Genomic DNA, 12,046 nt, shown 5'->3' with positions numbered 1-12,046 from the left:
AGTAGTTAAGTTTAAAACGACTGTGGAAATTAAGTGTATTACAAAGTTTGTAACGAGAAAGAATAAACTAGTTTTATTGAAGAAAGGAATAAAGTTCCTGAAGTTCCTCGGAAAGAATTTATACCGGAAATTAACAAACGAACAGAGACGTAACATTATAAAATGGGAAGAAGACCCATCTGTAATGATAGTTTGGCAAAAAGCCAAAAATGATCCGACAAAAATCCTGTAAATAATCCGAAAGCTTAGTAGATATAAAAATAGTTCAGAGAGGCTATAAAGTCCGAAACTTTCATTAGCTTTTACATCATCTATATTTCATAACTTTCAGTCAGATTTTAATCATTACTTATTCATTCCACTTTTAAATACACGAGTTTTCGCTAGTGCTAAAAATTAGATTCTGTTATATTATTCACTATTTTAACCTGGCCTTTGATCAACATTAAACGATTTTAATATATTTCTAAAAAAAAACATACTCCAGGAATTTAACTTACGTGAGCTAGACCAATAATTAAATTTTAAAAAAATCAGAAATAATTAACTAAAAAAAATTCATCTGTGCCTGGTGGCGCCTGAGTGACAGTTTCCTCAATTACTGTACCAATTCTATGTTGAATATAATATGAACGACGACAATGAACTACACATAAAGGCATTGAATGATGCTTATACTTTCACATATAACACATCAAATCCAGAGAATACTCCTGAACACTTGTTGTGACGTATTAATCAAAAGTTCCCAGAAGTATGGCCATGTAGGAACTTTAAGATGACACTGCCCCATTACCAATACAATCAGTTTGTTTCTATTCTACAATTTGAAATTCACATGTATTGTCGTACGTTAGCGCCTGTAGTTAGGCATAATCGTCATAACGAAAATTAGGTCTATACGATTCAATATATACGAACACAAACACATACAAACTGGCATCTAAGTTTATTTTTCTGTGACTTACAAAATATTATCTTTACAGACCCTGTGTAGTAAAGTATATGTAAGATTCGACATCGGGGTTACATGTGGATAGCGTAAAATTAACCCGATAACCAATTAACCTGCCAATTAATATCGCCTTCTCTCACAATGTCCTATGTTAACTACTTTTGTTCATTTTAATGAAAATAAGCTTACGTATCAGTTAGTACCTTCGTGGGGGGGGGGGAGACTGAAAGAAAAAGTTCTGAAAGTAGAAATGTGCAGTGTTTACTACATAAAGTTATCCATGAAATACGATAACAGTTCCATAAAAATGATACAAAACAAAATTTGGCCAGCCATGTTAAACACTGTTCTACTATCCTAGCTTTATTGATACTCGGATGTTCAAACAAAACTCCATTACTTGTTCAGCTCCAAGATTCAAGCTACCTTGTTTTGGTCTCTCTTTTTTTGTACGACAGCCCACACGCAACTTCTCAGCTCAGGTTTGATTTACTATAATTAAGACATATAAAAAAGGCTATATATGCCTAGAGTACCTAAGAAATGATAACCTATCATACTGATTTTGATTACACGGAGTAACGTTACTTACTACAAGGATAATATTACCCACGATATATCTCATTCGAGGTAAGCTATGCACACGACCCAACAGATTGTTTGCTTCTCAGAACTTTCGCGCAAAACTACACAACCGTCCCTAATTTTTTAAACTAACATGTTAGATTGAAGTCCCCCCCCCTCCAACACTTACGCTATTACTGTCTGACCGAAAATTGGGGTTTGACCGTCACACCTATGTCGCACCAAATAAGAAGGCTTGTTTACTGTTGAGCACAAAGCTACACAATACACTATCTGTGCCCACAACGGGTATCGAAACCCGGTTTTTAGCGTTATAAGCCTTAAGACTTACCGCTAAGCCACTTTAGCCAAAATAAGCACGAAATGGCTTTATGTCTCATTGGGATACCTGAAATAAAGTTACAGGGTGATTATTTAGAAAGTTTCAAAGTTCAGCGCGTCATATTTCACAAAGGTATGGCACAGAAGATGAAAAAGCACAGAAATGTTAAGGGTATCAATCATGCAGAAGTTGTCAGCACACCAGATGAAATAAACACACGGATGCAGTGCATTCTGGACGCTGGAGGAGCATAATTTACTGTGATTGATCCGACATTAGGTCATAGTGGCGCCCCTAGTGGCAACATGTGACAACGTATGGCATATGCTCATACACGTTACACTTAACACTCGTGTACAATTTCATTTTCCTCTGCGAAACATGACGCACTGAACTACGGAACTCTCATTATAGTCAGCGTGTGTAGTGAATGTTATAACTAATTAAATAAATAAACCGCCACTATTCTCAAACTGGTAGACACATTTATCATTAGTTATCAGATCCTAAACACCAAAAAACAAACTGTTTCAGGTGGTGAGAAAAACAATAACAAATTTTCTGTTTGTTTTTAAGAGCCTGCAGTGCATATTGGAGAGATTTTGACATTTTGCCAATAAAGTTAGGAAAGAAAAAAAAAAAAACTACGTTAATCTGGACAATGATAAAAAAAACTTATTTCAGTCAACGTTTCGCCACTGCTGCTTCCTGACGGCTATGAGTAACATTTTTGGTACTATTAATCCTGATGAGGCTGCAAAAGCAAAACGTTGGCTGAAATTAAAAATTATTATTAATATTATCTGGTTTGTATTGAATTTCGCGCAAAGCTACACGAGGGCTATCTGCGCTAGCCGTCCCTAATTTAGCAGCGAAAGACTAGAGGGAAGGCAGCTAATCATCACTACCCACCGCCAACTCTTGGGCTACTCTTTTACCAACGAATAGTGGGATTGACCGTCACATTATAACGCCCCCACTGCTGAAAGGGCGAGCATGTTTGATGTGACGGGGATTCGAACCCGCGACCCACAGACTGCGAGTCGAGCTCCCTAACCACCTGACCATGCCGGGCATATATCGATGGAACTTAATAAGGATGTACACCAGACATACAAATTTATATTAGACTTCTAGTGGAATATGGTAACATGACTTTATGTAATATGTCAGAAAACCTGTTTTACGAACTATATAGCCAACAAAAGTATGCGTTAAGAACAGCCTATAGACTATCAATCTATACTCCAATAACCTAATTAATAAAGTTAATGATATCATTTCAGCCAACGATGGAATACATAAGGAAGCATGCAAATTTTAACACCAAAGCGGTTAACCGTAAGGCAATAACCTTTTGGCCACTCCTGAAACATGGCGCACCCAGAGGTCTCATTTGAATCTAATTAATACCTTGTATAAATAGATGATTATATGTATTAATCAATAGTCTTTCTAACCCCGACAGCTCAGGTACTATCCGGATAATCTAATGTCCAGGTAGTGAAAGTGCATTTTCATTGGGGTACTCCCGTTTTCCTTCTACACCAATATTTAGGGCATTGGATCTACAGATCCCCACCCAGTGGGTTTACCATAATCACCAGTCACAATTTAATCTGACACAGAAACATACTTATAAACCGTCTGTGATTTTCGCATTTTTGCTTGCTGAAACAGCCCCCCCCTTCTTTTTTCAATTCTCATACAGGAGTGGGGTGAGGAGAAATCATTTTCTGAACACCTCCAATTTCCTTTGACCCTGAATTCAGAGTCAGGGGACTTGAACCGAAATCCCTGAAATTCCGGCCAAATTAGTATCTTTATCGTAACAGTACTGCTTTAAATATAACATTTCTAGCACAATACAAACGAATTGTAATCGTAGACAACGAAATGTGTAAATCCACTTGTATGTAGGCCGTACTTTATAAAACTATAACTTATGTTAGGCCTAAGCCCGATAAAAAGAAATTAACAGTGTAACCTATGCACGTTTTTTTTTACTTTAGTTGAGTTAGGACTAAACTTTACTGTACTTAATACTATCGATAAATAAACTTATAATGTTACTCTACGACCTAACGTCAAACTTTTTTTAAAAACTTTGTAATGTTTTTAATATTCTGTTGTAGAAAATGGTTATTAAAGTATATTTACACTCCCCTTTTGTTGTTACTTCTTGTTTCATACATCAATTTGTAGCGACTTGATCACTGAGATTTGCAGCTCTCTGCCGCATGCAGACTGTTTGTCGTCGGGTGAATAATGCGCATGCACGGTTTTTCTTGGGGGAAACATTCTAACTACGCATGCTCATGCAGCAGGTTCTCGGTCAGAAAGCGCAACGGTCGTACATACAAACAAGCAGAATAATAATATAGAATATAGATCATTGTCCTGTTGTAATTTGTAAACCTTCGACCGAGTTTTAGTTTTTCCAGCTGACTTCTTCAGGTTTACCTCTGACATCTATGTATCTTTTTTTGCACTGTCCATGGTCCTCTGAATGCGTACAAGTTCTCCGGTGCCAGCTGCAGAAAAACATCCCCACAGCATTATGGACCCACCACCATACTTGACAGTTGGGACTGTATTTGCTGGGTCATGAAATGTGTTGGGTTTCCGCCACACATACCGTTTGTCATTTAACCCAAAAAGTTATATTTTGATCTCATCTGACAATAGTAACTTTTTGTCACGTTGTTGAAGGGTTATTGAAATATTTACGGCCATAGTCCATTCGCGATATAAGACACGTCTTTATTTATAGATGTGGATTCTTTCTTGCCACCCTTCCATACAAGCCTTTTTTGTGTAAGGTACATGATATTGTCGAGGTGTGTACAGTAACTCCAGATGGTGCTACTGAAGTGTGCAGCTCCTTCAATGTCACTGTTGACTTGACAGTCGCTTCTCTGAAGATTTTTCTGCTTGTTCGAGCGCAGACTTTCTTAGGCCGACCTGATCTTGGCAAGGTTGAGGTAGTGTGATACACTTTCCATTTCTTCACAACCGATTTACAGTACTTGACGGCAAATTGAAAACCTTTGGAATTGATTTATAGCCTTCTCTGGAATTATGATTCTGAACAATTCTCTCCCTTAGGTCCGTATAGAGTTATTTTCTCATCATCCTCAATATGTAACAATAAACCAAATTTTAACTTTCAAAATACTCTGCTTAAATCAATACTGATGGCTCTATATGACCAAAAGTATTTCTTCACATAGTTCTATAATATACCTTGGTATCTAATAAAGTTGTACAGAGCCATTTGTATTTACTTTAGCATGATAGTGATGTAAAATTAAATCAACGATGGAAAAAGCTGAGGGGGTGAAGATTTTGCAACATGCGTTTAATATTTTTTTGTTTTGTTATATCATTAAATTGGGCAACAATGCACCTTTCGTTCTTTGTAATAATTTAGAAACTAGTCTGAGATTAATATAAATATTTTTGGGTCATGTCTTTCACAAGAAAATAACTAAAATTGATTACCAGTATATATAATAGTGGCGCATTTGACAAGAATCTATTATGAGCATAAAACATTAAATTCTTTTAGTCAATATATTGTCTGGAAATTCAGTTTAACGTGTCACATAACAAATGAATTTTAACATTTTCACCAGTAAACTTTCAGCTATATTTCTGTAACTAATATGTATATTCTGTATACTATAGCACACGTCGAAAAACAACAACAAAAGTACGATTTGATAAAACATAAGTATTGACGTGTACATTCAGACCGTGTATTTTATTGACGTGTACATTCAGACTGTGTATTTCAACCTCACTGACGCACCTGTACTCGTGTGATTCTGATACCGTTCATTCAGTCGACCTTGAACAAACACCTGTACAGATTTAACACACACTCATGTAGAAGCACATATATAACACTCAGAATAGTCACAGTAAAAAGGAGTGTAAAATTACTATACATCTGACCTGTGAAGGTATGTCGCTATCTTCTACAATAAACCACACAGCTATTTTCACCATTCACACACATCCGTTTAGTTTTCATTTAACGTAAAATAGTTTATGGAATTTTAAAAAAATCTGTTGCTAAAATCAAATCTACCAGTGTTATAAAGCAGAAGAACCACACATTAACCAGTTATGTTAAACTCGGAAGAAAGACGCTCTTTTCATCCCCGAAATGATCCAATTCGTCCAGTTTACTGAAGGGAAGAATGGTGTTTAATCATGCTGATAGGAAAGTAAGAAAAGACTGGGGGCGAGCGTCCCCTCACAACAAACAATCAAATGCCGCGCACTTCATTTTTCCAGCCGCGCACATCCTCAGTAGTGGTGAGGAGTCTCAACACATTGACGGCCTTAATGACCCTGCCAGTCGATAGGCCTAACGCCCAAATAACTAACTGGTAGCATTGCAATGGCCTATTGATTCTATAATGTTGATGGTATAACCCCCCCTCCCCTCAAAAACAAAAACTGGTAGCGTACATCCGCACATTGCCCTGATATTGGTGCACATGAAAACAATTAATTCCGCACAAGAATTGAAAAAAGAGGGAACATTGCAGGGGGCCTAGATTTTTTCTTTACTGTACATTATCAGGAATTATTGGTTTTACTTTTACATAATTAGATACATTAAGCTTCTCTGCTGTTGCATGTATTTCTGCTGCTATTTGGATAAGCTCGAGCAGCGTTTCTTTACCTTTTCGATACCAGGGACAGGCTCGCTACCACTTTAAATTGTCGAGGACCACTAAAATGCAAGTACACGAAAAACCATTACAAGTTACATGTGAATATTCTGCCAGTTTTTGTTTGTTTTCCTGAAATCGCACGGACCAGCATGGTGGTTGTGACGTTAAGTATTGGCTTATGGATCGTAGTTCTACTTTAATAATATCAAATAAGGTGGCTTATTTGTTAAAGCTATTATGGTCCTTTGTTTCAAAAATTGGTTATAAAGAGGTGTGTGTAGTTATAATATCCACTTTAGTTAAAGTGATCTTAGTTATTTGTTGCTACTACAGGCTGTTATGGGTTAATTGGTTACCTGTAACAGCCTCCCCGACATATCCTAAGTATCATTCTGATGTATTTCTGTGTATCAATGTATACTTACTAGTTACAAGTAGCCGCCCAGATTTATCCAAGTATTATTCTGAGGAGTACAGTGTATGGACAATGGGGGTCTACAAACCGGTGGTTGAGAAAAAATGGGATCACACATTAAATTCGAAATAAAACGCGAACAGAAAACTGGTACGCCTATTTATTAATACATGACATAGGTAAAAAAATTAACTTCCTGATTCTCAAACTGGCTGTTATGTAAAATGTTATGCACTACAGTCTCAGATCACTGACCCACACTAAAGGCATGCGAGATAACAACTAAATCGTTAGAAATACAATGATGGGTGTTTCGTGGATGAGCTCACTCAGAATGTAGATGTATATATATATATATATATAGCTGGAAAAATAGGGTAAATACCCGTCTTTTCGAGAAAGTTCTGCATATTCTATACTATTCACAATTTGACCTTACTAATTTGGGGGAAATGTGCATGTATAACTCTAATTCAGATTTCACACTCTAATTACCACTTTAAGTATGTGCAAGTTCATTTTCAACAAGATATTCTATCCGTAATTATGACTACAATACGCCCTCCTCTCGGTGAGGAAAAATATCGTGATATTCTCTCAACTTAGCACATCAGTTCCCCCCATTTTGGTGTAATTAAATTAAAACACACTTGTTTACATTAAAACAACATTAAATATTTTACCAATGTTGCATGCATCTCTGCTGCTCTTGTGATACGTTAGACCACAGCTCAAAATAAAAATGCTTTTAGTCAATGGATGAATTTCTATTTCTGCTGATTTAACCAACGATCGTTTCAGACTTTTTTTATAAAATTTATAAACAAAAGGACGAGTGGATTTCTGTGGCACAAGAAGAATCAGCCCGTAGCTTATTAAAAAAAATTTATCTGTGAAAGCCCTTACTGTAACACAGCTAGAGCACAGTAATGTCACTTTTACTTCGAATTTTTTACATTTTTCTGTACCAAATATTGTTAAAATTTCTCAGAACAAAAACAAAAAACTAATCGTTAAAAAAAAATAGTATTTTTGGAATGTTATTTAAAAAAGAAAGAAAAGAAAAGTAATATCTTCAAAATGCCATCTAATATTAATAAAAAAGCGGTCCTGTTCTTATAAGTAATTTCCAAACAATAGAAGTACTAGATAATAATAATAAATTCAGTGCATGTGGTTAATTTTTATATCATATGTACTGCTTTAGTTATAAACCAATGTTACAGAAACTTACTTTCGGCAACCAACTCTCTGCGAGTGCAGAGCAGGAAAATCCTCAATATCTGATGTATCCGAAAAATTCGCAAGAAGTTCGTGCGCAGAAGCCGAACCGAAAGAGGTCGTTTTCTTTACCCGTTTACAGAGCTTTCCGTTTGGCACCAAGGCGTCCAGTTCTTTACGCTTTTTCATCTTTTTATTAGGTAGTTTTCCCTGAACATCGAGGCGATTTGAAGTATCCAGGGCGACGGAAACCGAGGTTAGAATTTTCAGTACTTATTATTATTATTATATCTTAGGTATAATGCAACATTTATATTACTAAATTATAACCACCGCTAGCTTTATATCACTTGTTCTCACAAACACACGATCAACTGTATCTCGTATCATGTATTTTTATATTTTCTTATACTTTGTAATGTCGACTACGAAGATTATGTTCCAAATTGCAGTACGATTCTCTTGTTTCGTCTACTGAATGCTCAATTACAAATGTTTTTCTCTGTTTTAGACGAAATCCGTCTCTAACTACTATGTACGAAAACTGTGTTCCATCCAGTTACACTGTATGAATGTTAGTAGTTAGAACAGACTAAATTTGACGCACGAATATTATGCGCAGAACTTACATAATGGTTTCGTAAACATGTCATTGCACCCGCCATCTAGTGAGCAAGGAACAAACAGCAGAAAACACTTTCAATTTTTGAAATATTAATAAAACTTACATTAAAATCAAACAAACAAGTATGTACTTCAATTTTAGTTTCAAATAACCGTAGTTCCCACTAGTATATTGAATCGTTAATTTCTATCTTTTACAAACCTTAAGTTCACTAAATACATTTTTGGCACTGTTCATTCATTTTTTATATTAAACAATCATATAATCTGGAGGTTATGACTCATTCAATCTCTGCCTACTTACACATGTATGAGATAAAAAAAAACTTTACCTTTTATTCTTTCCTTAGTGAATAGCTTTTAGTTAAGAAATAAAAAATCATTTAGATGCAAGTAGAATAAATAACTCACGTCAGTTAACATACTAAATATTCATTCAAAATCACTTTTAACAAGTCCTCACCTCACTTTAAGAAATGTGGCACAATAAATATGGATTGGTGTTAAAAACTGTAATTGTATTAAACATATGACTCATATTTAAATTGACTCCCAACTAAACTAGTGGGGAGATTAGTCCAAATTATTCCATAGCTGTAAAATGAGTCACAGGAGAGCAAAGTTTTGTACTTTTTCTTGCATGTTTTAAACATATTTTTAATCCAAAGTAGATTATTTAAGCATGACATAACTTGCATAAACTGTAACAATTTTCTTAAATATCAAAAAAATATAATTACAGTAATTAAAACAGGTTTATATGATGACAGTGTAATGATCTCAGAACAAGCATGTGAAATTCCTTCCTCTGCAAGTTTCACTATTACACTTTGACCACTGGTCAATTTTTTTTTCCACATTCCTTGCTTTATTGCTAGAAAAACATTGAGTAGGTTCCTAGGGAACAACCCAAGTTCTTGGCGATTCTGAACTGCAGAAGTCTAGAGCATACACAAGAACATTTAAAGATGCATACCACTAAACCAAAAACCACAAATATATATACCTATTCATTTATAAACTCTCAGTTACATATACAGTGACATGTATTTAAATTAATGCAATGATATTATTACAGAGCTCAGCAAAAGTTGATTGCCAGCTCAAGGAAGGTTCTATTATATAATGAAAGTAACAAAAAATGTTTAAAACTGTTCCATACATATATAAAATGCCATTTTCGTTCATGGCAGTATTAATATAAACAACATGATTTCATACCCATTCATGCATGGAATATTTTACATTGTGTGCTGCAAAATGCTGATGACTAAATATTAAAAAATATAAAATACATGAGTGAATATGTATAAAGAGCCTAGGTGCAAAATGCATTATGTGCCACTCCCGACAAAATTAAGCTGCCTGTGGCAATGTACTGATGGACATGCAGCAGTTTGACTAAAAAAAAAACAAAAAAAAACGTCCTATAGCTGTAGTGTTTTATCAGAAATAAAACAGATTCTGTAAACTGGGGGATGCAAATACATGTTTAAGTAGGATAAATAAGTAGATACGTTTAGGAATTCATCCTTTGAAAAAGTAGGTTTTTTTTTCAAAAACTTCCACACCCTTGTAGGAGAATGATAGTTCAACTTGCCTCTGATCAGTTCCACATCGAACTACTGTTGTTTGTTAAACAAGTATGCATGTAAGACCCACAGAAGGCTAGCACCTTCATACACAGAAATACATCAGAATAATACTTGGATAAATCTGGGAGACTACTTATTACTGGTTAGCAGTACATTGATACACAGAAATACGTCAGAATGATATTTAGGATACATCAAGGTGGCTGTTACAGGTAGCCAATTAATCCATAACAGCCTGCAGTAGCAACAAATAACTAAAATCACTTTAACTAAAGTGGATATTATAACTACATACACCTCTTTATAACCAATTTTGGAAACAAAGTACCATAATGTTCCATGTACAAATAGTTTATAAAGATGTCTTATTAGGGACTTCCTAACCAACAGTCATGGATCCATGAGCAGTTTGGTGTACAAATAGTTTACAAAAACATCTTATTAGGGACCACGTAACCAACAGTCATGGATCCATGAGCAGTTTGATATATAAATAGTTTATAAAAATATGTTATTAGAGACCACGTAACCAACAGTCATGGATCCATGAGCAGTTTCATGTACAAATAGTTTATAAAAAATATGTTTAATAAGTTCATTGGATTCTTATGGACCCATTAGTAATCCTTGAGTCATTTTGTCCCAGAAAGGGGTTTAAATGTACAAACATATAATTACAAATACCAATACATTGAAAACTGCCATATGTTACTGATAAATCCATTACACTGGTCTAGAATATCAAGTGTAATTTCTGTAACTTCTAAAATGACAAAATAGTATAAAAGAAGTGGAAAATGATGTAAAAAGATTGAAATATCCTATAATACCTTAGATAAATAACTAATAATCAAAAATCATTCCTACAAGTTTTGGTGAAGCAGGATTGAAAGAATAAGGAGTTTTTATGACCAAAATAATCCTTCACCCACTAGCAAATATCCAAGTTAAAAGGTAAGAAAAAGAGTAGAAACAAGTTATAGAAATCACTCTCTCCAGACATGCACATGTTTAGTCATTTCTACAAAGTTTGGTGAAATTCTGCAAGAAAACTGTAGGATGAGGTAAATAATTAAAGCAGCTAGTAAAAATGGAAGGTCATTCCTGTCAAGATGTATTTGCATCACTGGAGCTGGGCAATTATCTAGATTAATTGGCATAATCAATTACCTATAAATACCAATTACATTGTTTAATCAAAATTATGACTAAATCAATTAATGTTATGGAGACAATCAATCAATCAAAATTAGTGTTTCCGACTGTTACTATTTTTTTTTATTATTATTCCAATTATCCAAGTAATCAAATATATATTTGAGTATGGAAGCATATTATGCTAATATAATAACAAGTTGGCAAACAATGATTTATAAGCATAACAAAGTGGTTTATTGTTTTTATTCTTGACCTGAAGAAGACAAGACCAATGTTTTGTCAAAATATATAGTATATTCCCCCAAAAATAAGCCACTTCATTAGGCCTATAAAACATTTTGTTTGCAAATTTATTATTAATTAGGAAAGAGTTCCATATGGCACCCCCACCCAAAAATTGTAGAATTGCCTGGATAAAAAATATTCTGAAAAGGGTTTATTTTAAGGGACGTATTAGAAAAATTGGAGCATGGCTTTGAT

General features: G+C 34.6%; 1 protein-coding gene across 3 annotated transcripts in view; it reads right to left on the bottom strand.

Annotated features, from left to right (window-relative positions):
* LOC106469346 overlaps positions 1 to 12,046 on the bottom strand; it is a 58,059-nt gene that overhangs the window by 40,667 nt on the left and 5,346 nt on the right. The window contains exon 1 of one of the 3 annotated variants that reach the window (XM_022397844.1): positions 8,203 to 8,732. The exons of the other annotated variants lie outside the window; for them this stretch is intronic. Coding sequence (XP_022253552.1) covers positions 8,203 to 8,378 — 176 coding nt within the window. The 5' untranslated portion in view covers positions 8,379 to 8,732. Of the gene's footprint in view, positions 1 to 8,202; positions 8,733 to 12,046 lie in introns of those variants that run through there. 3 annotated transcript variants of the gene reach the window in all.

This window comes from Limulus polyphemus, unplaced genomic scaffold, assembly GCF_000517525.1.
Source record: "Limulus polyphemus unplaced genomic scaffold, Limulus_polyphemus-2.1.2 Scaffold3437, whole genome shotgun sequence".
NCBI classification, from domain to species: domain Eukaryota; kingdom Metazoa; phylum Arthropoda; class Merostomata; order Xiphosura; family Limulidae; genus Limulus; species Limulus polyphemus.
The sequence above is the reverse complement of the archived record's forward strand: the minus strand, read 5'-3'. Positions and strand labels throughout refer to the sequence as shown.